This window comes from Monopterus albus, unplaced genomic scaffold, assembly GCF_001952655.1.
Source record: "Monopterus albus unplaced genomic scaffold, M_albus_1.0 scaffold34.1, whole genome shotgun sequence".
Taxonomy (NCBI): domain Eukaryota; kingdom Metazoa; phylum Chordata; class Actinopteri; order Synbranchiformes; family Synbranchidae; genus Monopterus; species Monopterus albus.
In genome coordinates, this window is record NW_018127914.1 from 5,460,325 (window position 1) to 5,485,381 (window position 25,057).

At 39.5% G+C, this 25,057-nt stretch overlaps 1 protein-coding gene across 2 annotated transcripts in view; it reads left to right on the plus strand.

Moving 5' to 3' along the window:
- galr1a (galanin receptor 1a) overlaps positions 1-25,057 on the plus strand; it is a 51,215-nt gene that overhangs the window by 25,433 nt on the left and 725 nt on the right. The window contains exons 4-5 of one of the 2 annotated variants that reach the window (XM_020597388.1): positions 10,550-10,694; positions 12,901-12,966. In XM_020597388.1, coding sequence (XP_020453044.1) covers positions 10,550-10,608 — 59 coding nt within the window. In that variant the 3' untranslated portion in view covers positions 10,609-10,694; positions 12,901-12,966. Of the gene's footprint in view, positions 1-10,549; positions 10,695-12,900; positions 12,967-25,057 lie in introns of those variants that run through there. The other variant, XM_020597389.1, reaches the window with a different exon arrangement.

Below are 25,057 nucleotides of genomic sequence, written 5' to 3' on the forward strand. Positions count from 1 at the left end.
ATATATATATATACACATACCTGTTGTTTTTCAATATCAGTGTGGCCTTATGTTCCCGAGGCGTCTCCTGACCCGTGGTTATTGTAGTTCCTTTACCAGTGGTGGAGGATGTACTCAGATTCTTTTCTTTAGTGAAAGTAGCCACAAAGTAAAAATACTGTTACAAGTAAAAGGTCTTCATAAAAAAATATTACTTAAGTAAAAGTATTGGCTTCAAAATGTACTGAAAGTAAAGGTAGTCATAAATCGCACATTTAACTTACTGTATCTTATTATTGGACTGTAATTGTTGTACACGTCACAGGTTGCAGCTGTTAAAGGTGGAGCTAAGGTTAACTACTTTATATGCACGATTTTGAAGTATTCCTGGGTAGCTTCTGAATGTCCCACCAGAAGTCAATATTACCTTCTGGTTATGCTGTAGTTGGTAATTAAATGTAGTACAGTAAAAAGTGCTATGTGCACCTGTGAAATGTAGTGAAGTCAAAGTATGAAATAGTAGAAATTCAAAGTACAGATGCATCCAAGTTCTACTTATGTACGGTACTTGAGTAAATGTACTTGGTTACTTTCCATCCCTGTCTAATCACCTGTGTTATTGTTACCTTCCTGAGCCAGCTCTCGTATCCAATATGCTTGCCTGTGTTTGTGCTGCTAGCCTCAGTATTAGCCTCAACATTTACCTGTGTTCTAGTCTGACAGTTGGTTCCTGTTGTCGTCACTTAACAGTGTTTCTGCTACCAGTCAGTATATTTACCATAGTTAATTTTAATCCTTGTGTGCCCAGTTTACCAGCCACTTGCCTATTCCATCATTTAATCACTGTTCAGTGTTGCCACAGTTGAGAGCAGGTGAAATGTAGATTAGCTCCTTTGTCCCTCGAGACTGGGTTCACTTAGCCCCAAGACCCTCACTGCTCCTTGGGTCTGAGCGGAGACATTTGTCAGGACGTTTGCAGGTGTTTAATGGTTTTTATATTTTGCTCGAAAGGTGTTTTAACATCAGTTGAACAGCAGATGTCAGGCTTAAACAAGTATTTATTCATTTGTCTCTTTCTCCCTTAATTTCTTTTCAATGATCACATTAATCCTTTCTGTTTTGGTTTATTCATTTTTTGTTTCTTTCAGTCACAAACCTTTCCCTTTTCTTTTTTCATTCTACATTTTTCTTTAATTTCTTTGTCTTGTCTTTTTTTTATATAAAATTTGTGTGTTTTTCCTGTCTTGTCTGTCTCATCTAAATCAACTGAGTTCTTCCCCCACTGGCAGGAAATTAATTTCTTGTTCATCTATGCTAATCAATAGCGTTGCCCGATAACCTCTGTTTCTCGTTTCTCTCTGTGGCAGCTGAGCTCTCTATCGCTCCCCTGAGACTCGGGCCCTGCCCACTGAGTGTCATAAATGATACGAGCTAATTAGATATGAATTGATCGTGTGTATGTTGCGGGCATTTTCATCCATCACTCTAAAAGCTGTTCAACAATAGATTACCACCCAATGCTTCCCAGCAGAGCCACAACTGAATAATAAATATGACTCTTGTCCATTCTTTCAGTGCTGGAGGTGGTGTTATTAATACAGAGGAGATTATGAATCATCACAGGGCTCAGTGGAGCAGTGTGGGCTGCAGCTGAGGAACTTGACAGTGGAGATCGTTTTGTTTTTGTTGTGGTGCTGTGTGTTTTGTTTTCCCAATAACTAAATCTTCGGGTTTTTTCACCTTTGAATTTAATCAAAGGTGTATTACTTCAGATTTTCCACACTGTCTGATAAACTCAGTGAAAGCGAGACAGGACGTGGTGTCTCTCGGCTACACTCCCCCTCATGATACTCTGCCTTCAGCCCTTCTGTTGTTCCAGCTTCTCTAGCCTGTGTTGTCAAAGTGCAGTCTGTAAGTTGGCTCCACCTGCCACCTAGCCAAAGATGGATTTTTTTTTTTTTTTGAACCATGAGATACCACTTCAGAAAGTCAGCAGCCATGGAGGAGTCTGCTGATGTCCCTAGACTTCTTTCTTTGTCCTCTGCTCGCCCGTTTCCAATTCCCTCATTAGTTCCCCAGTAGTTTACCAACCAGTTTCCCCTTGCTCCTCATAGCTTTAGTTTTTTGACTCTGGACTTCCCCCGTTTCCTTTATTGGATGAAGGATCAGAAGACTTCTAAAGTCTCAAACAGGTTTCCTTCATTCCTTTTTCTTTGCATCTTCGTGGACAGAACTAAGACAAGTGAGAGGAAACATGCAATCAAGAAAATTGAGATTTGCCCAAGTAGACCTCGTTTCTTTTGTGGTTAATAATCAGCTGTTTGACAGCATCTCCCAGCATGTTGTTGTTTTTTTTCCTGTCTGTCATTTGGGTCCTATTTCCCCTCCATGTGCCAACACTTTAGCAAAATCATGACCGTGGTATCATGTTAGTGAGGCCTGCACTCTTGTGGCCTGACAGGTACACAACACCAAATACTCAACATGTTTAGAGGCCTAGACCCAGATATACTGAGGCAAACACTTGAACCTCCCAGTACTACAGCTAACCTGGCTCTGTCCGGACACCTATACCAGCACCTCTATAACTTATTAACGTCATACTGAAGTTGTAAGGCAACCAGCAGAGACGCCAGGACATCACTGCTCCTGCCCAAGATGTAACCCAGCACATAATCCTTGTGGAACTCTGTACAGATGGAACACAGTAAATATAGCAGGGCAGGGTGTCTTTGAACCTTTTCAACTACAGCTGTGTACGGCATTGTCCATGTGCACTAGAAGCTTTCAGATTTGCTTTGTCAAACATCTGTCCTGCTGATGAAGTGGAGTGAGCAGGGCCTTCTTCTCTACCTACTGTATATTTGGTTTTGCTGTAAATATTTCCTTGAGTAAAACCTTCTGGTGAAAACAGTTTTTGGGATAGAAATATCTCAGTCTGTGTTGTGACAGATAGCGGGCACAGACCTGAGGTTGTTCTCTCTCCACTTGACCTGGACTCCTCCCTATGAAAAGGTGCAGCTCCCTGGGCTGCAGACGACCACAGTGGGCCTGGCTGTCACCTGCTCTGATTAATGGCCCTGCTGAAACATGTCCAGCCACATTAGAGTCCCATGTATCTCCCAGAGTCCACACAGGCCTGGCTCTTTGTTCTGATGGGAAATTGTGTCAGCTGCTCACCCAGAAACAGATAAAGATTTACTGTCATCAGAGGCCAGATTAAAGCGCACAAACGCAGACATTGATTTCTGAGAGGGAGCGGAGAGGGGAGAAAAAAGGCAGACACATTTTGGGTAGGGAACTCATTCCAGGGCCGCTGCAGATATGATCAGCTTATTTGGGAGGTGGATAATATGGAGGCCTCTCCTAGAATGAACTCTGAAAGAAGTAAATTGTAAATATTGATTTCTGAAATGAACTGTCAATCTCACTTGGCGAGATTATTCCTATCATCTTGTCAAGAGGGGGGCCAGCGGATTCAAAACAGCACACAAAGAGGGGGATGTGTTGGATTTCACTTACGGAACACTCAAAGGCGCTTTATTCGCTTGGTAATGGTTGTTTGGTTTCATCTGATAGCAGCCGGGATTTCATTGGCACTGAAAAATGAAATGAACTTCACATCCAGACCGCTGCTTGGGCCTCTTGATTAGCAGTAACTGCCGCAGCCTGGTGTGAACAAAGACTTTCCTCCTGTCTGAGCCAGAAGTCCAGTCTGATGGAGTGTTGTTCTGTTACAGCTTAAAGGGTTAGGTCAGCCAAACCATAAAACTAAAACATTCACACTTTGCCTTACAGAGGTGCTGAGGCTTTGAGATTTCTTCTGTTACCTCAGTAAAATGGAGGTACGTCTTTATTGTTTTAATACTTGTAACTGGTGCAATTAAATTACACTGTTTTTTGGATGATGCCACTAAACAAAATTTGAGAAGCACAAATAAAATTTAATTCATCTTCATTGTATCTGGGTGGAGACAGAACAACAAATTAAAACCTGGACAAATAAAATGAAAAGCTGTATTACTATGCGTTTGTTTTGTTTTTTACTTTTGAGTGAAATGATGCTTTATAGAACTTCACTTTTGTAAATTTGTTTCAGATTTTGAAAAAAATCTGATTCATTAGATTTTTCCTGGAACATGTGTTTCCAAGTTATTGCTGAAAAACACTTCACTGTTGGGATGAAGTAAATATTAAGCAAGGAAAGTGTCACTTCTTCCTGTTTTATACTGATGAAACTGACTCCTCACTTTTTCCAGCATGTTGCTGTAATTATAGTTTCTAATGTTGGGACTTCTCTTTTGTTCAATTCACAGCCTATAAAGAAGATAATTTATACCAGAAGTTACACTGTTAGAAGTAAATATTCATTCTTTCTTTTACTGGGTGCATTTATTAGTCCCCTGCCTTAGATTAGACACTAAGATGATGCATTTGCCTTTAAAGGTCCCCACAAAGACACTAAAGCTATACTACAGACTCATTTTTATCCATTTTTCTTTCTCTGCTTTTTTTTTTGCCTGTGCTCCTATGAAGCGCTTTGCTACATATGTTTGAAAATGTATTCCTCTCATCACTGAGTAAGAACTGAGTAAACCTGATGTGTCAGCCTTTTTTCTTCTCATTTCTGTGGTTTTGCATAAACCTCTCACTAGGTGGCAGTGCACATCTATGCAAATCATTTCCCGTTTTCCTTGCACTTGCAGTTTAAGCAGATAATGACAATTTAAACAACCTCTGTGCCTCCGTTGCTGTCTTTTATACCTTCGATCCCTCCACTGAGCAGCAGCTTCAGACTGGCCCCCGTCAAATGCACGGAGACCCCTTTGAGTCAAAGTGAAACTAATGGTTCTCATTTCCAGCAGCACTCTGTTCATGATTTCTTTCATTTATCACATCCTGAACAGGTGTAGTGGGCTCAAAAGTTTTCATGTCTAATGGCAGTGACTCTGATCGAGTTTGTCCTACCTACACATTGACAGCCTGTATATACATATGCTGAAGGTTGCATGTGAACTGATCACTTTTTCCATTATACCTAATTGATTTAATGGGTACTGCTACATTCCCAACCCCCCACCCCCCAACCCCTCCACCCCTCACCTCATTTTGACAAATGAGTGTCAGAGGCCAGCGGCTCTCAGCAGCTGGGTATGTTCCTACCAAAAACAACTGAAATGCAAGGACAGTGCCTGCAGCACTTGCTGTCCTTTAATTGCCACTTACATAGTGGGCTAATCAATTTTTTTTCTGCCACCTATTATCACTGCTCTGTCTCTGTGGGCTAAAACAATAGGCTGTTTATCAGAAGTGATGGTCAAGTCCCTGATGGAGTGTTGCCGAGTGTCAAAAGGGCTTATGTTTGGATTCAAATTCCACTTTCATTGCTGAGAATATTGAATGCAGTTCACACTGAATCTTTTTCTTTCCAATTTTCCACTTTTTCAAAACCCTTTACATTATTTTGTCTCCAACATGTAGACATGCACAACAGTTTATTACATCGAAAATGAAACCAAAACACCTCATACACATCTCAGGATCAACTCTGGAACTAAAACACTGGCAACAGGGTAGTGTTATAGTGTGGATCACAAATGTTTATTTATTTAGCATGAATCAAGATTTCACAACTGCAACTTCTTTACTGCACATTATACTGTCATAAAAAAAGAAGCCTAAAGCTGCAGTTGTTTCAGCACTTGTAGCTCTTTGTTTCAGGCCACATCATGTGGAGTGATGGAGGCTTTTCAGGTTATGTCATTGATAAGAGATCAGAGGCCCGCAGACTTAAAACCATTTGCCATTTCAAAGTACTCTGAGGGAAAATTAGGTACAAAAAGGGATGGTAATTTTACAAAATGGGGGTTTTGTATCCCTTAAAACCTCTTAATAATCCACTTAATGTGTCTTGTGAATTAAACCAATTGTCTTAAAGTTATAAGTAAAAGACCCTGGTTGTGCTTGGGCAAAAGCACTGATGTATTAATGTTCTTACAGTATCTGAAGTAAAAGCAGCCACTGCTCAGCAGCGTTTCCCCTCTGAGACATATACTGACATGCTGTGTAGCAGGTGGAGGTGAAACTACTATTAGTCAGTGTTTAACATATAACTTTGCTTTAAATTGGATAAATGTTTCATGCAAAGTGATTAATAACTATAGATAAATGAAGTATAAGGCACCATAAAATGTAAATGCTCATGTGAACTGAACTTCAGAGATAAGCGTACCCAGTTAGTTTCCACCAGTGAAGCTAGACCGACTTGCTCTTTGTGTGCGGACTTTCCAAGCTGTTTGATTCTCACTATAAACTTTGATGAGCAGTGCTTCTGTGCCAGGCCTGACTGCGGGTTTATCAGCCTTTTCCACGCATCACAGAGTAATAATGACAAATCGGGGTGATGTTTGCTAATGATTAGTAGAGCTTGTTTCAGCTCACTTGTAAAAGCCATGTTTAAAAGCTATATTTATTGTTCCATTTGCACATTTTGCAAGTGTGTTTGAGAGAGGACTAATCGTTATTAATTAGGGTCATTGTTCTAGTGTATGTGTGTGTGTGTGTGTGTGTGTGTGTGTGTGTGTGTGTGGAGGGAGGCACAGTGTGCTTGTCTGTGCGTTTCTTTTGTATGCAGATGTTTGTGCTTGTACGTCTGCCTGCGCACATGCATGCATGCGCGTGTGTAGCCCTGAAGCTATACTCAGCAAGCTGTGACAAAGGTCCATTACCTTGTCTGATCACAACGGCCTGTGATCTATTAGCATCATCTAAAAGCTACATTAGGATGAAGTGGAGACACTCATAAACAGAGCGCTCTGATGAGGCCTTTTAATGGGTTCACTGGTTTTACATGGAACCTCTCTGGCTTATTCCCCCCTGTTTGTAGGTTAATGCATTTTCAAGTGCCCACCAGACAACACTCAATTGACAATGAGGTGTATACATCAGCCATTCAATTTGAAATGAGTGAGGATCCACCAGTGAATTCAGACGGAAAGCAGCTGTTGTATATTAATTCTCTATCTGCTGATGTACAGACTCAGCTGAGACTGTGACATGTTGTGCAGTCTACAGCATTAGTTGTGTTAGTCATTCATTTTAAATGTCCTTGAGAATCTGTGGGGGGGGGGACTGAAGGTGGTCTGCAGTGTGCACTGCTGTTTGCAGAGGGGACTTTTTTCAGACTTTCATTAGGAGTGGCCAAAATCAGAGATTGAGACACGAGATCACAAGTTCCATTAAAGCTGTAGTTGAAAGTGTTTGATCCCTGTCCATCAATATATTTCAGAGGTCCTTTATATGTGAACAAACATTTTAAGTTGCTTTGTACAAAAGTGTCATGTAATGAGTTTTTTTTCTTATTAAATTTTCACTTGAAACATTTTTTTTGTGTGTGCTCTAAAGTTTTTCGTTTCAACAAACTTTTGTCAAAGCCCTGTGTCTTCTGCTTATTCATCCCTCCCCCCAGCTGTCATCCTACTGTATTCCATGTCACGTGCTGTAACCACCTCCTCCGCTGCTTCTGTCCACACGTGGAAGTGTCCTTGAACGAAAAAGCATTGAACCCCTAGAAACGTGTGTGTGTGTGTGGGGAACAAAACTGAAATCACTTTGGACAAGTGTCTGAGAGGTAAATGGTGATTTTTTCCCTTCCTGACATCCTCCTTTACTCTTGTCATAATTAATACAGCTTCTAGCTGTGCAACATAACAATGGGTCATAATAAGATGTTTGTGCAGGCAGCTTACAGGGTCGTTTTAACAGGACAGTCTTAAAAACAAATTTGATAGCTAAACCATCACTAGTCAAACCAACTTCCTTTCAGTCTTTCTATCAGGCTCTTTCTGTTGCAGTTTCTAGAAATGTGCAAATTGCATGAAGCTTATATAGACGTTATATTCATAAATCCCAGAAATTAAGGACATTCTATTTTTATATATTTATTATGAGGTTGTACAATAGGCCTATAAAAACATGCACTGTTATATCACTCTTCACTGGGCTATTTCCAATCAGCTGTACAGAAGTCAGTCATTTTAACAAGTGCAGGATTAATGAGCTCAGAGTTGGTTTAAGTTTCTCTCTTAGAAAACGAAGTAGATCAGTTTTAGTAGTAGGTTCATTTAAAGTAATTTAGAGCTGTTGCTCTCTGATTGTAGAACAGCTTCAAAGTCTCAGCAAATCAAATCGTTGCACATCCACACATTCTCCTTGGTTAATATACATTTCTCTCTTTTCACCTCCACCACTTGTCTCCTCTTCCTTCTTTCTGAAAAGCACTTTAACTTGTTTTACTTTATCAATACACAGTCTCAGTGTATGAGCCTGAAGCTGATTTTCAGGAATATGAGATTTATTTGAACCCTTATACAGAAAACTTTGAGTTTAATTTCTGGACTTCTACCATCTCCCTGGTACTTGTATCTTTGTACTCAGCCGCCATCTTTGCCAGACTTTCTGGGAAAAGATGCTCTTTATTTCAACAAGCCTACCTGGCTAGAAAAACAGCTTAACTAAAATGAATAAATGATATTCACCTTACTTCAAAGGTTTTATAGTGTCATTAGTGGAGCTTTAGACCTGAATGTAAATGAGGCCCACAGACTAATGCATGAGGTCTGACAGACATAAAAGAAATGTTATTAAGGGAACAAAACTGAAATCAATGGAGTGAACTTGAAACACGACAGAATAAATTTACAACTGCACAATAATCAGTGCACAGAGATCATATGCGCAGCATGAAATCCCTTAATTATTTTCTTTTTTTGGATATTTCTGAGATGTTTTTTTAAAACCATAATGGTCGGACAAGTCTTCAGATGAAAGATGAGATGAGTTTGGTCGGAAAGCTTATAAGCGGTTGTGTTTTTGATATGCAGAGAGGGAGCACTGAGGCCTGCTCGTGTTATAATACTCACAACAGAAGGCTTATTGTGTGTGAAATTATCATAACCTCCCACTGCCTTTAGAGTCAGACCAGGCTCTGAGCGGTCACTGCCTGGAAAGTGGATCCTCATAAAAATAAAATGGAAGAAGTGTCAAAAAACCTGGCCGACACCTTGACAGGATAAACAAATAAAAGATGACAGTGTGCGGTGATGAAATTAACAACTTTGGCAACTTGACAATCTAGATATGACATTTTTAAAAGTGTAAAACCTGAGGAGTGTATGTATTAGTGCGTGTTGTCCATTAAGGCCTGTCAGAGGCCAGCGAGCGGCTGTCATATTCTACCGATTGATATACTACAGTGAACCATATGGACAGTGTGTTAATCGAATGAGGGAGACATCTGTCAGATGATTTGTGGTTTTGTTGTGATTTGTATAAGTTGTGGGTTCCATCAGTGAAGTCCTCAGCATTACTCAACCCCTGTCTGTGATGCCAACACATTTCCTAATTGATGAAAAAAGATGGCCTGCAGAGCGAAGAAGGACGAGACAAAATAAGACTGGCTTTCTGCAGGAATCTGACTTGTTTTTACTTCAGTGGTTTTGTTTTATTATTAGAGAGAAAGATATTTGGTTAAAAGAAGTTATGCATACAGCAGTTTCAAATCATGTTGATCCCAATCACTTGGACAAAGTGCAGTTACTGTAATAAATCAGTTTACATGTATTTTGAATTAGCTAATTAATATCACTGTTTTAGCTGCATGAGCTTGTTATCAGTTAAGGAAGTAGAGCTCACAAACATCTGCACTGACAAACCGATGCTCTGACAGCGACGGTGTGATCCAGCTCTGCGTGTTTGTCCCCTCCTCACCATCTACCCCCAACTGGGACGTCGTCACCTCAGCTTCACCCAGTGATCTGACATAGACAAACGCCCTCCTCTCTCCACAACCACCAACCCTTAACCTTTCATTTATTTATTTAGTCAGTTGAAATGATGGATGGTGCCTGAGCTGAATCCTCTATTTTGGTTGGTTAACTGAAAGATATCCAAAGATTGGGCAGCTTTAAAATTAGGGGTCCTCTAATTTTTGCCACAGACAGATGCCACCTGGTGCATAGGATGTGATGTGTCTGCATGACGTAGCAGCAATAAAAGGTTGCTTGGAAGTAGCTGAGGTATTTGGAATGTAGCTATCCACAGTGTGAACATGACTGAATGGACAAGGGGCTTAGCAGAATCTAAACTATATGAACAAATAAAATAAAGCAACACCCATCATGAAGATCACTTCCCACAATGTCTTCTTTTATTAAAAGTCATGCAGTAACTTTTAAATAAACTCAAATTAAAGATGATCCTGCAGTAAACTGAGATAAAGAGTAGCTATGCATTTACCACTTACCAGCAGTAGACCTGCCAACACTCTGACTGATTTCATCATCACCAGCCACGGCTCCACTTCAGCTCCAGAAGAAAATCCCTGCTGGTAATAATCCTTTGCACGAGATTTTTTTTTTTTAAATTTCTTTAAGTCTGGAAAACATTTGTTGTGACAAAAAGACAAATTGATGTACAGTACATCACTACAGGTGCCACAACTGGACAGATTTGCAGTCAAACATCCCACTAAAAAAGTACCCCAACTATTATCTTTGTTGATCCTTTTCAGGCTTCCTACAAGTAACAGATCAGACACATGACAACAGCAGCAGCAGCATCTCCCACTGACGGCTCAGAGCTTCCCTGGAGGGAAATCCTCTTTGTCTGGGCGGACCGAGCCGGCCGTGTCTTTCAACAGGATATCCCAACAGAAGGTGAGGTCAACTATGAGCAAACTCTGCACAATAGGATCTAGGACTGGATTTGATGTTTCACAAAGCATTGATGATATTCTTTGAAGATTCTGCCTCCTCCCCCATCAGGTCTGTGAGACTTAATTAAACATTAGACAGCCTGGGGCCAGGCCTCAGCTGAAAATGAAAAAGACTATTTTATTGTTCGTCAGTATGGTAGGATGTTACACGAATCATTTGGTTTTCATGAAGTGTTTACATAAAAGAAAACTGATGGTTTATAGCTCAACAGAAGCAAATAACCACCACTATTTCTGCTCCCACTGTCCATGTGCAACACACTTCAGCTACTTTCGTTTGAACTTTCAGCACATTCGTTTCATCTGATTTTCCCCCAGCCTTTAACTCTTAAATTGACTATTTGATTAGTGTGGTCAAGTGGACCGCATTAAGCTTTCCCCTTCTCTTCAGCTCCTTTCAGTGCTTACACTTGGACTGACTCTTCAACCCCTTTCAGTCATTAGGTCTTCACCTTTCAACAACAAAAGTTCTTCAACTCATCTGACTCCCACAACTTGCACTGTTTCTATACAATATGCTTCAACTGCTTTTAGCTTCACACTTTCTGTGATTATTTTGCAGTTTATACACATACATTTCTTCCCGCTCAGTTAATCACTACAGTAATTTATCGTCGTGCTGTCTGACATTTCAGCAGCTTTGTGTTTTCGCTTTCGTTGCTACTTTAGCTCAGTTTATACCCTACACATCATTTGACATTTCAGCTCCTTTCAGTGTTGGAACTTTATCTGAATCAATAACTGTCCTGCAGTTTAATTTGAACTGATTCTTCATTCAGGCCTTGCATTTAAATCTACACTTCAGCATCTTTCAGTTTGTTGCCACTATATCAGTTTCAGTACTTTAACAAATGTTAATGCCATTTCATAGATTTTCTTGTTCTAGTGTAAAAGCCCAATTGGAATCTGGTGAATGTTTAACCCAGGTTATTTTTCATTTCCCTCTTGATTGCGTATGGCAGGGCGTTCGTAGAAGCTGAGCTGTTGGCTGCCCTTCCGTGTCTTCTGTTGTTGTTTTCTGAGGCCTCAGTGGGATGGGTAGTTTGTGAAATGACAGGACATGCCAACAAATTGCATCACTTCTGGCTCAGCGGCCAAGGACAATGCCATGCCATATGCCAGTCGGGGGGGGTTTGGGTAGAGGGATGAATAGGTCTCATTTCCATGTGCTCCCTTCGAAGCCTGACCCCCACCCCCCCCCAGAAAAACCCACCCTACTCCAAACTCTGTTACACTCTGCCAGAAAGCACAGGCGGGAGCCCACCTTGGCCAGTGATGCGACATAGACATACGAGGTGACACACCAAAACAAAACATCCAGAGATTCATTTTGGTACATGTGCGGCCTGAGGAGCGTCAGTGTCATCAGAGCGATACACACTGACTTTTACCAGAGGTGGTGATCTTTTACTTGATGTCTCATCTGGACATTACTTATCAGAAATGTGTGTTTTTTCCTTAAACCATTTCAGACGTCAGTTCAGATCTGGATGATGATATGAACTTTAATGGTTTTCTTTTCCTTTCTTCCTCTTTGTACTTTGTGACAGTTCACTTTAACACTCTACTCTACTTGGTATCTACTTTCCACCTTGTGTATGTCTTACATCTTTTTTGAGCTTTTTTCTACTATGTATCATTTGTTTACCGACTACTTCCTTTTACTTGAAGATTTTGTATCTATTGTGTATCAACTTTCTGTTTTGAATTTTCTTTTTACTTTGTATCTACACTATTCTTACTCAACTCTCTAATCTGTATCGCCTTTGTTATTCCTGGTCCTGGACTACACTTGTGCTGTAGAAGGACAAGATCACATTTTGGGAGAGTTTACACTTTCTCTTTTCTTTAAGGTTCATAGATTTAAATAGTGTGAGGTGATCTGACCAGGGAGTGAGGAGCAGTGAATTAGGAAATGCTTTTGCGCTAACATGATACAAATGAGGATGGTGCTAAAAGGTCAAGCAGCCTGCACCGTGGCCATATCGTGCTAATTGGGACAATATACGCATGATAATATACCACAGCCTGGTATTGGAGGCTCTAATTGCTTTTATTTTGTAGGAGAAAAAGTATCATTACATTCACCACGTTTGTTGTCTTTGTTAAAGGAGTTGAGGTTTTGTTGTTGTCCACATGTTTCTAAGGAGCATATGTTCTGTGCTGCTGCTGATGTGGGAGAGAGGAAACTGTGAAAGAGTTTTAACCTTCCGCGTGGGGGAAGCTGTGTGGTTAATACTCCAGCCACCTCTTCACTGGGTCGTTGCCAAGTGTTCCTCCAGCCTGAGCTCTACGAGGGGGGAGGACAAGATGCCACAGATGCTTTCTCTCTGTCCCCTCTATGTCACAGCCAGATGCCGAGAGGATCGACTCTGCTAGCTTCAGGACCACAGCATTAAGGTTGTGTCCAGAAGTGGAGGCTGAGATATTAGTCACAGCGAGGGGTGATGTATAAGCCCAGTTTGTGTTCTGGCTCAACAGCATCTGAAATACAATTTAAAACCCCCCACAAAAGAACAAAAATTATGATATAACAGGAGGCAATAAATCAAGATGGAGAGAACTCAACTTTTACTTAGATAGAAAAATTAACATCTAAGTAAAAAGCTGCTCATGTAGGCTACTCACAGTTAGTCACTTAATAAAACATACAATAATTGTGCTGCATTTGACCTTTTCTGTTCAACATTCCGTTCAATAACAAGATAATATTTTGTTCTGCCATTTACAGAAGTTTGCTGTTGCTGTATCCTGTTTTTGTTGGACAACACAGAGGAAAAAAGCCAAATTAAAACAGCAAATACATGATGTTGAGGATAGAGATTGTGTTTTAATTAAAACACCACGTTCCTTTGCTAAAACTCAACTGGCTGTATGTTTCCTTTGGTTCTGAGTTTGTATAAAACTAAAGTAAAACCAATGACAGTCCTTTTCAGGGAAGCTAGAAGAAAAAGACAAATGTGGGAACTCATCATAATTATACATGCAGATTTATTCTACCAATCTTACATAATCTTTTTTTCTCTTGGGCTTTGTTTTTACAGATAACTATGGGGGGAGGGAGGTAGTGGAGGAGACCAGGGGCGGGAGACCTGTGGATGATTAGCTTCTTTTTGTCCTCTGTTTTTTCTTTGCTTTATTTTCCCTGAGAAGATTAAATATTTCTGCTTGAGAAAATCTTTTTAAACTGCCACTGACTGCTGTCCTGGCCCCCTCTGTCACTGCCTGAGCTCACAGGGTCCCCCTCCAACAAAAAAAAAAAAAAGAAAAAAAACACAGTTCTCCCCCATTTTGTCATTCCAAAATGTGGTGGAAAAAAATGTAATCTTCTAACAAAGAATAGAAAAGGGAGGCTATAGAGGAATTTTTTCTGCAAGTGGCCTCTTTATTGGGTGGGGGGTGGGCAGGGGAGGGCTCCCCCACAGTATCCACACACAACAGGGTCCAATCTGTCAAATAATTAGCCAGTGTGGGAGGACAATGCTTTTTATTTGCCTGAATTTCATACATCACTGCTTGAATACATCATCACTGTATTGTGACGGGGCATGGGAACTCTAGCTCGGAGACAGAGAGGGCTAGAAAACGGGTCATAGAAAGAACAAACTCGGTGAAGAATTTATAGATGCAAGGAAGATAATGTTGACATACATCAGGCATCGTTGTTAATCCGTAGTAGCCATGATTTAGCCATTTAAATTGAAGCACAAAACTGATGGAGTACCTCAGCTGAAGGAAACAAATTAAAACCTTTATTCATACAGGACAAAGAGAACAAAGTTTTTTTTTAAGTGCTGAAATTAACTCAGATACTTTATATTTGCTGATTTAGCTTTAAAGATGAGAAAACCATTCAAAAATTACAAAAAAGGACAGCAGCTATTGATAATTTGACTTAATCATTTGATTCTGTTTTGATAAAATTATAATCTAGGCCTCTTAGAAAATGGTGGGATATACCAATCACTGTCTGACCATTGTAAATTGTTTAAATAATTACTTAACCAACAATTAGTTGTAAATATTCTGTCAGTTTCATTTCAACCCTACATAATATAAATTCCAATAATCAAACGATAAGACAGAAGGGAGCACTAGAAACTGAAATTCAGCTTGTAACAAAGGAAAAATCATTCAACAAAAACAGCTGCATGATCTTTTTCTAACTGTATTTCTGTAGTTTGTAACTAAACGGGATTTTTTTTTTTCCCAGTGTCAGAGGCTGAACAACTACACACACTTGATTTTACTTTCTGAGAAGCCTAGACTCAAAGTGCACAAATTAAGTCATGAGAATATTGTGTCCTAATCTGCCTAATGTGTCAGTTTGAAAGGCATAAAGTAGCAAACGGTAAAACAAAAACACTGACACAACTGATTCATACTGTTAATAGCTGCAAGTTTCCTAAAAGGTGGTACTGGAGTGACTACATGAAGTATTTTGTAGGCATAAAGTAGCAAACGGTAAATTTTAGTACAAATTATGGTTAAAAAAACAAAACAAAAACATTGACACAACTGATTCATACTGTTAATAGCTGCAAGTTTCCTAAAAGGCGGTACTGGAGTGACTACATGAAGTATTTTGTGTGGTTTACGGGGAGACACAGTTTTATTCTTCAGTGGTTGAATTTATTTGGGGTGTCACGTTCACTGGATATTTAGACAAGTGAGTTGGGCCCTGAAGTGTAATTGGCTCTTGGTGAAACTCTCCTTCAGTGGTCACTGAAATCAGAAAAGCGGTGTTATCAGGAACTTGATATTGTCTGCTTTTATAAAGTAGCTGCTCTTTTCACCTTTGAGTTTCTGGGAGAGGGGAATAGCCCTCTGCGGGGCCATTGTTTGGCGTGATTGCACCAGTCCATCACACATTTCTCTGAAGGATTAGATTGATCCACTGACTGAAGATGGGCTCCTGGTGTGTGTACTGTACTGAGCAACACAACAACTGGGGGCTGTGGACCCAACGCTGTTTCTTTTCTTTTACTGGGAATTGAAATTAATTTACTGGTTATGGGCAAATGGGAATAAGTTATGGCTGTGGTGCTATACTTTTGTGTTATTGTCTTCCCTCAGCTGTGAGGTTAGAAACGTTGAGCGATGACTTTTTTTTAACATGTACAGGAGTGAATGAAGTGGTAGGAGACCAGAGAGGTTGAAGGCCTAAGAACAAATGCTGAACAAAAGAGGCTTTATTATTATTTTTTTCTTTTTGTTGCAGCTGGTTTGTATCATCAAATTTACCATAACATTACCATCAAATATTCAAAGCACTGCCATGATAACTTCTAGTAAAACCTTGTCTGGTGTTTCAGGTTAAGACTACACCTAGTTTTACATAAACATTGGACTGGTTGAGTTCAGAGATTCCACAGTTTTCTGTGGCTATTGCAGCATTATTTTCCAGTGGTAACAGGAGTATTTAAATATCTCTGCCACCCAGAAACTTGCATAATTATAGAAGCCTCATTTTAAAGTGTTGTTTTATTACATTAGAAAGCATTTTGAGCTCAAATAGGCTCTATCAGGTATAAAGGTGTCAAAAGGGGCTTGAAACCTTGTATTTTTCTAATATTATATAGTTGAATATAAATAAACCTTAAATATGAATTTTAAAGGAAATGTTCTACAGTGTTGTAGATTTTTGGGAAGCAGAGGTCACAGCTCCAAACTTGGCATCTCAACAAGAAAGTGTTTAAACTTATAGCATTAACCAACTGATTTACAACATTTTGTAGGTGGAAACTATTTATTTAATTTAAAGTGTGATCTAATAATTTTCAATTATTTTTGTGGCCTGTAGGGCCTGATGAGGGGACATGTTGTGGTTTGGCTGTGACGTTTTAATCAGAATGTAGTCAGAATACATCTTGCAGTTCACTTTAGCATACATATCGTATTCATGACAGAGGAAACTGATTGTACTAAGTGATGGAAAAAAATCACAGCGAAGACAATTAATATTTTTATATAATAGTGTTGCACTTTCTAGAAGATGTCCAGATGAGAGTAATGTGTTAACAGGTGAAATTGTTCTGTTTGTTTACTGTTCTTTTCGTGTACTGGAAAATAAAATCTAGACTGAAAAGAGGGCGAATGCCACCATAAAACCAGAAAGTTAAACACACTCCTAACCGTCACGTGTGACTAGCTGACATTCTCAGATCTCGTCTTGGACTAAATGTTTTACTTTCTTCTTTGTCTTTTTTCCCCTCCCTCTCCCTCTTGCTGTGATTTATACACACAACATGTTGCACAATGGGATCCTTGTTTGCTAAATGGGATAGCCTTAATGGAGACTTATATTTCCAGGATTATATCTGTATTCAGTTGCAAATGATTTGGAGGGGGTGGGGGTTGTTTCAATACTCTTCCTCTGTCTATGAATAATAGTATCATTTGAATTAAGTGAACACCTGGTGCAGTGGGTAAGGCTCTGAGGCGCGCTGTTGACCCGCTACCACTGCCAACTTCCCTTTTTCCCAGCCTGTCCTTATCCGTCCCCGCAAGCCTCCGATTTCATTCTCCCTCCACAAAATGCCACACACTTGTAACTTTAGTCTCCCTTCGGCAAAAACTTGCTCTCCCTCCTCAAAAGTGAAGGGGTAGGAAAAAAAAACTTTAAGGAGCGTGGGGGGAGAAATTCTTATCAATCTCCCCTTAGATTTGGGAAAAGTAATTTGAAAGCACGGTGTAATGTTTCAGGGAAAACTTCCAATTAAATACTGTAAAAAGATAAAATAACAGTACCGGACCTGGCCGTTGCTGGTTGTAAAGCCCCCTTTTGTTGATTTATTGTACATTAGCCGCTGAGCCATGCAAGGAAGGGGACATTTCAGAAGGGATTCTATTTGTATGCATCCTGCGTCTACTCCACACACAATCAGGCCTGTATTGCGTTTTGCAAATTTATACCAGGATGTAGGTTTAGAGTGCTCTCCCCTCCCTTCCCCTGAAAGAAAGAGAAAGTTTTTCAAGTAAGTGTCTGCTTTCATGAGCACAAGTGATTGAGCCTCACAAACAAAGCTTTGTTTCTAAACTCACAGATGTACAGCTCCACCGTAGCTTTGTCCTCTGCCCCTGAGAAGCATCCATAGATTTCTTTTAAAGCACAACATGGATTGTTTGGAAATACTTTGAGTGGACATCCAATAATAACCCAAGGCTTTCCCAGGCCTGGATGTTTCACCCAAGAGGAGAAACAAAAGTCGTTTTTTTTTCTGCACAGATATCAGATGAAAGGGAAGTAGCTTGCTTTTTTTAGTACTTCTCCATTTTTTTACCCTCCTGACTTTGTCTTGTAAAACATCCTGAGAAACAAATGAGACTTCTGAAATCAAATGAAAGCAACAGGAAACAAATGAAATTTTAGGAAGGAACAGCAAAGTGTTGGTTTCAAATTATTTCAATTTTGTTTATTTCTTAAGATATTTGCATTTGCAGTGGTGGAAAGTAACTAAGTGTTTACATATTTTGAGGTACTTTACTTGAGTATTGTCCATTGTCCTACTCTTTACTTCTACTCCATTATATTCCATTATGTTCATCTAACAGCTGTACTTTAACAATAAAAAGTTATATAAATATATGCATATAAAATCCAACACTAATAAAAATGAAACCAATGGTTGACAACTATTTTGACTTGTGACTCCTTACAAAAAGCACTTGTCAGACTTCAGATGCCTATGAGCTGAAATTGGTTCCACCAACGAGACATTTACACCCTACACTCTTCCATTTTAATAAACATTTAAGGCCCAAAGTGGTCAAATAACCTCGTGTTTCACAAAACGGTTTCTTAACAAATTCATACAGATCTGTACTACAGTAAAACCCTTCTTAGACATTGAACCATAACATGTAAAACAAGTCCTTTTTGACACTTGATCTATATTTTATTGAAAATCCTTTTGTACCTTTACTTAAGTAGGTGGTACTGATACTTTTTACTCACTAAAGGATGTAAGTACTTCTACAAACAGATGTTTATTTACATTGTTTAAAATTGCACCCAAACTAATTATCCACTAGCTCAACTACAATTGATAGTAGTTGATATTTTCAAGTGATCTAGTGTGTTATCTGACAACAAATGATTTCTTAACTTGAAGGTCAGTCAACTATAGCGCCCACACATGCTGGTGGTATTATAGTAGAGACACAGTCCCCAGCCCTGGGTACCACAATCACTGCTTATCTAACCCTGAGCCCTGCCTTGGCCTACACCTATAAACTTACCCTAACCTTAATCCAAGTTTCCATGCTCAAATTAATTTACATTATGGTGAAGCTGAGTTGCCACAGTGTGGCATAAACAGATTTATGTCCCCACAACATGAGTAATACCAGCCCACACACAGTCGTGTTAGCGTTGGATGACAGAGGAACAATTATCCCTCTGATTCTCTTGTCGATGCAGTTATGTCTTATGTGGTCGATGGACATGTACTTGTTATCCCTGATCAATGCTGAGACACTTCACAACACATCTGAGCATGATAGAAGCTGATATTCTGTGCGACACCTCCTGATCCCCATTTAGCTGTGATTGCAGGCGTTGGCCTGAGTCTGTTTGGCTGGTTATGGATTAGTTACTTTGGCCCTGAAGTGGCTGCAGTTGATGATGTGATTGAATCGGTGATCATTTCTCTGAAGGCTCTTTGATCTGTTCTGAACTGGCTGCGCAGCAGAACAGACCCCACTGTCCCAACCATGGTGGGACAAATTACACAGGTCTCAATTCAAAGACACGACACATTCACCGCCCAAATAAAAGGTTGGAAAAAAGCATTGTATTTTTTAAAGGAGATTATGTAAACAGTAGGTGAATTTTAGATTTTGTAGGATTTTAGGAGTTTCTTTAAGTGTATCTGTATTTAATGGATTTATTTATTTATTAGTTTTTAAATCAAGGGATTTTTTTTTAATTGAGGATTTTATTTTTAAATACTTTTGGGGGTGTATTTTTATGTATATACGATTATATGATTTTAAAGATTTTTAAGTACATTTTTAGAATATTAGAGAAAAAGGAAAAATTTTTAGGGATTTTAAAAGAATATTAAATATATGTTTGGCTTTTGTTTAAATAATTATTTTTAAGCTGAAAGTATCTTATCTACTTCTTCACCTACACCTCCTCCTCTGACCAGTATCAGTGTGATAATGGAAATCAATGAGGATCCATGCATTTTACCAACTTTTTCCTTAGCAGTGCTTTATCAAAAGAGTGAGGTATCCCAGATATGCTGTGGTAAAATTTTCTTTCCAACTGCTGCCACTCTGTCTCAGCTGTGTCTAGATTACAGGAAGTTAAAAATTGCATAGGTTTCCATGCTGAGCTCAAAGCTGTGGTGGTTTGAAAGTGAGCATGGCAGACCAGAAGCTGCAGCGAACAGGCCAGCTCTATTAGAGGGTTTGTCTGTAGGCGGCCAGCGAGGCTCAGCCCAGGATGTGCTGTAAAACCGTTGTAAAACAGATTGGACCTTTTTTTTTTTTTTTTCTGTTTGCATCACACAGCGTTTGTTTTTCTTTCTCCCAGCTCCCCCTCCTGTCTCCTCCCCTTGTCTCTCTCTTTGAATGGACACGCTGCCATTTTGTGGCATGGTCTGCTCTGTTGTGGCTGCAAGTGCACAAGGGTGTGAGGCTGGTAAAAACAGAAACATTTACAGGGTTTAATGAGGGCATGGTTAATGGTTTCTATTTTTCTTTTCTTCTCTTCTTTTTTATTTCCCCATAAACACCAGCCCAAAGTGTCAGTGAGCATCAGTACTGTCATGATATGTGCCAGTTCTTTCGATTCAAAGCCAGACATAATACAAACATCACTCTGAAGACAGATGCTGTTTGTTGTCTGCTTGTCTGTCCGTCCATCCAGCTATTGATTATCCTTCAGCAAGAAGTCATAAATGACCTAAGATCATCTAGCTAAAAAACATATTCCCCAACATCTGACCTGTTGCTACAGGTTAATCAAATAAGCCACCCTAGTCCCACACAGCATGACTTTGCAATTGTCTGTAACTTGCTCCTCCCGTACTGCCTTTTATTACATCATTAATACATGGGAAGCCCAACCGACAGCTGAGGGTGACTGCAACTCTGAAAACAGTGCTTGGTTTGTTTATATCACTTAACTTAGAGCGGGAAAACACTAAAATGCACCAACTGTCTGGTTGGTTTAAAGGGAACATGAACATCTCAAAGCTTTAACGAACAAAAACCAAAACAATGCCAACAGATGACATGTTTACTGTCCATCATAACTCACATCTTGACAGCGACTTTGATGCCAAGACATTTATTCAGAGGCAGACAAACACATCACTTACCGCTGTAACGTTTAGGGCAGTGTTAAGAGAAGAGAGGATGGGAGGGACGGAGGGTAGCTCTTCACATTATTCATGGATGTTGCCTTTAGTATCAGCTACTCGGTTTGTTTGGATGGAAGAAGGAAAGCTGCAGGAGAACGTGTCATAATGTTGAGCTCCATGAAACAAAGGCAGCATTTTGCTTGTTCTCTCAGAGGAATGTGAGAAATGTAGGTAATGACAGACTTATGGAAAGTTATAACAAGAAGATGTGGAAACTATTGGAAACTACAGAGCCTTAAAAAAAATGAACTATCCTATATTTTCAATGTAAAGGGGGGATTTATACCACATCAATTCAGTTAAAATTTGATCAGCTTTATTATCATTAGAAAATACTAAGCAATATTGTCTTGTCATTCAAAGACAGTAATAAGAAAAATGAAAATAAGTAAGAGTGTTCATTGTTTGTATCCACAGTTGACACTTTATTTCTCCCTGTGTCATGTAGGTTTTTCACGTCCAAGGCTCCCGAAATGGTCAATCAATTATTAACCGTGATTCTTAAACCTTAAAAATTAAAGGATTGCAACAACTGTAAATTCCATCCTGCAGTGAAATGGCCTGAAAAGCCTAAATTCTAAGTCTGATAAGGACTAACGGAGGCTGAAACATTGCTTGTTGACCACTGCATATGGAGTTATCTTCCTATGTGCTATCTAAAACATCTTTGTAATGTCTGCAGTGAGGCTAGCTGCTTCCACCAACACAGTACAATGTGAGAAAATCTTACCTACAACTTTGAAAATCAGCTCCTGCTAAAAAAACTATTAAAAAGTGTCAATTTTTTGGAGGCCCAAGCCAGAGTGGGAGACAGGCAGTAGTCATACAGTAAGCCTAGGAATGTGTGCCATCGTGCTTGATAAGTATCAGTGACTTGCTGCAGGCTTCAGACTGTGACTCACAGGAAGTTACTGTTTGAGTTGGTTTACACAGATGGAGACCATTCTTAGTCAACATCCACATAAAAATCAGTCTGGGCCCTTTTTAGTTTCTTTTTTTTTTTCTTGCCTCCTTTTCAGTGGACGAAGACAGTGGCTGAGCCACAATGGGCGGGCGACAGCCCCTTTGTAAGCTTTAACTCCAAAGTTCTCATGGCTCTGCTATTTCATACAGTATGAGTATGAATAAGTCTGACTTCATCGTTCATGTCTCCACATAAGTCAAAAGATTTTAATCCCATCTGCGTAGTGGTGCAGTTCTTCAGTATCATATAAACAGCTTTCACTTTCCTCAGTTTTGTGCTCAGAGCTCTGATGATGGGGCCTAATGAAATTTAGGCTGTGGTTACCAGCAGTTACTGGCCTTCTGCTCAGGTTCACCTGGTGTGCATTAGGATAAGATTCCTAATCATTACTCCATCCCCTGTGCGTCTCCTGCTGAGAGCCACGCTGAAGGAGGAGGCTCAAACATCTTCACATATGGTGCTTTAATGTGTCAGAGATAACTGCAGGGTCCTTCTCACTGCTTTAGTATGTGTTTGTGCCATGTATTGAGATCGGTTACTGTGGTACAAACAGCAACACAGCCATCTAAAAGTATTATTACTGGTATATTAACATGTGAACAGTTTAATGTTGTAGTTGGTCAAGGTTTAGCAGATTTTAGCCAGTTTTTATGCTGTTATATCAGTGTAAAGTAACTATAACTCTTTATTTATAGATATAAAGTGCAAAAATTCCCCCAGTGGAGTATATTTACAAAGTACAGCAAAAAGTAAAAGTACTCCAGTAAATTATTTTAGGGTTATTTATGTTTTTAAAGATATTTTAAATGGATTTTTAAGATTTTTAAGGGTTTGGGGAGGTTTTAAGGCCTTTATAGACTCTTCATTATGTTTTGATAAATTTTTCATTATTACTTTATATTTTTAAAAATGTTTTATGGCAGGGGGGGATTTTGGGGGATTTTTCTCAGAGACCTTTTACAGAATTTTAAATAGATTTTTATCTCAAATGTAAATTCTCTGCTCTAACTTGCTGACTCATTTTGTGACCATGATCTGTTGTAAGTTAAACTGTAAATCAATTTAAGGCAATTTACCTAATTCTCTCATCAGTGGACTTCATGAAAAAAAAAAAATGTTTTTGAATAATAAGTTGTGTAAGCTGATTTTTGTCCTGTCAGAGGTGTCACAGTCTCTGAGAGGTCATAAGTTTGAATATTATTTTTCTTTAAATTACACTTTAACCCTGAAATATAAAAACATCTAAATGGTTCCCAGATTAAGGGATTCTCATCTTATTGATGTGAAATGTTTCTGTTAATGCTACAAATGAAACAAAAGCTTATCTGCCTGCTTTTTCACTCAGCTCTGAAATGACTTCTCAGTTTCACCTTGATCTGGAGCCTATCTACTGTTTTCTTACTGGAAACAGCTGTGTGGTCTAATTGGATAAGAGGAATGGCATCCTGCTGGTACATTCAAGACCATCTCCTCCTTGTTTATAAAAATCTAATGCTTTACAAGTTAGGGCTTTCTTTCAATTGGAAATTTGAAATACTGGGTAAGATACTCAGAAAATAATCTGCTCCAGAAAAGCTTTTCTTCCCTAACAGGGTCTGGAGTATTTCATATACAGAAGAAAACTGCTTTATATTATACTGTGAGATTTCCTTTACTGGTGTCAGATGTTAAGAGCTAACAGCTTGTAATTAAATACAGTTTTATTGCCTCCGCTGTTGTAAGGAATAACATCCTTTTCTCCCTGAAGTTTGGGGCTTTTTTGCAGTTTGGTGGTTGTCATGTAAACCTGCATGTCAACAAAATACCAAACATCACTGTGAGGTTTTATGTGTAAGAAAGCAGCGGCTGAGGAGGTGTTTTTATCTGTGTTCCTGTTTCTCCCTTGCTGGTTTAAATGCAGAGATTTTATCCACATCTTTGCAAAGTTCAAAAAAACAAAGTTCCTTGAGTTTCAGCAAATATTCACACCCATCATACTGTATCTTATCCCACACACACACACATAAAAATATATTTTTTTGTCCATTTCTGATTTTTTTTTTTTTTTTACCTCAGCCACTTACCTCCTTTCTGATCCCAGTCCACTGGTATCATCAGCTTCCTCACTAACAGCTTGAAGCTGATTCTGACACCCGGGATGTCATGCGAAACCATGAAGGACAGGAGGCAATAAGCTGGGGAATAGCAGCAATCTTCAGGAAAGTTCTCCATTCACTCTCTCTCCCATCGTTCTCTGTGCTCTTATCCAGGCTGAAAGATAAAGAAAAAAATCAATAGAGAAACACAGTGTTAGATAAAAGCAGAGAGGGGCATAGAACCCAGCCAAGTTGGGTGTAGTGAATTAAAGTGATCAGAAATTTCCCAGCCACTCAGCCCTCAGTCTACATAACCTAACAGCCCTGTCTTAGTGCTGTCTATCACTCTCCACTCTCTGTTCAGTCCCTCTTTGTTCACTTTTGATTTCTTTTTGGTCTGTTCTCTGTTTGATTTGTGTTTTGGGATGAAAGTACTACTCCCATTCTGCCACAGTAACTGATGAGTGAAGGTTTTGGATAGTGCAAGAGGGCCTGTCTGAAGCTCAGCCTCCATATCAGCTTTGACACCAACTGGTCTCTGTGGTGGTAACTGAGAATGGACTGCCGTGACCAGTCCGCTGTTTTCAGCTATATGAGTGGTGTGGCTTTATGGTCTTTCAGTCGATTCACCACTTTGGTCTAGACTGAAATATCTCAACGATTACTGGATGGATTGCCATGAAATTTTATACAAATAGTCATGGTCCCCAGAGGATGGGTCACTCTGAAGCTGGTGATTCCCTTATGTTTCCTCTAGCACCACCAGCAGGTCAGAGTCATCACTTATTGAGTGAAATGTCTCCACATATAGTAGGCGGGTTGCTATTTAAATTGGTACAGAAATAAAGGGCCCCAGAGGATGATTTTTCACTTGCACAGGTGAATATCT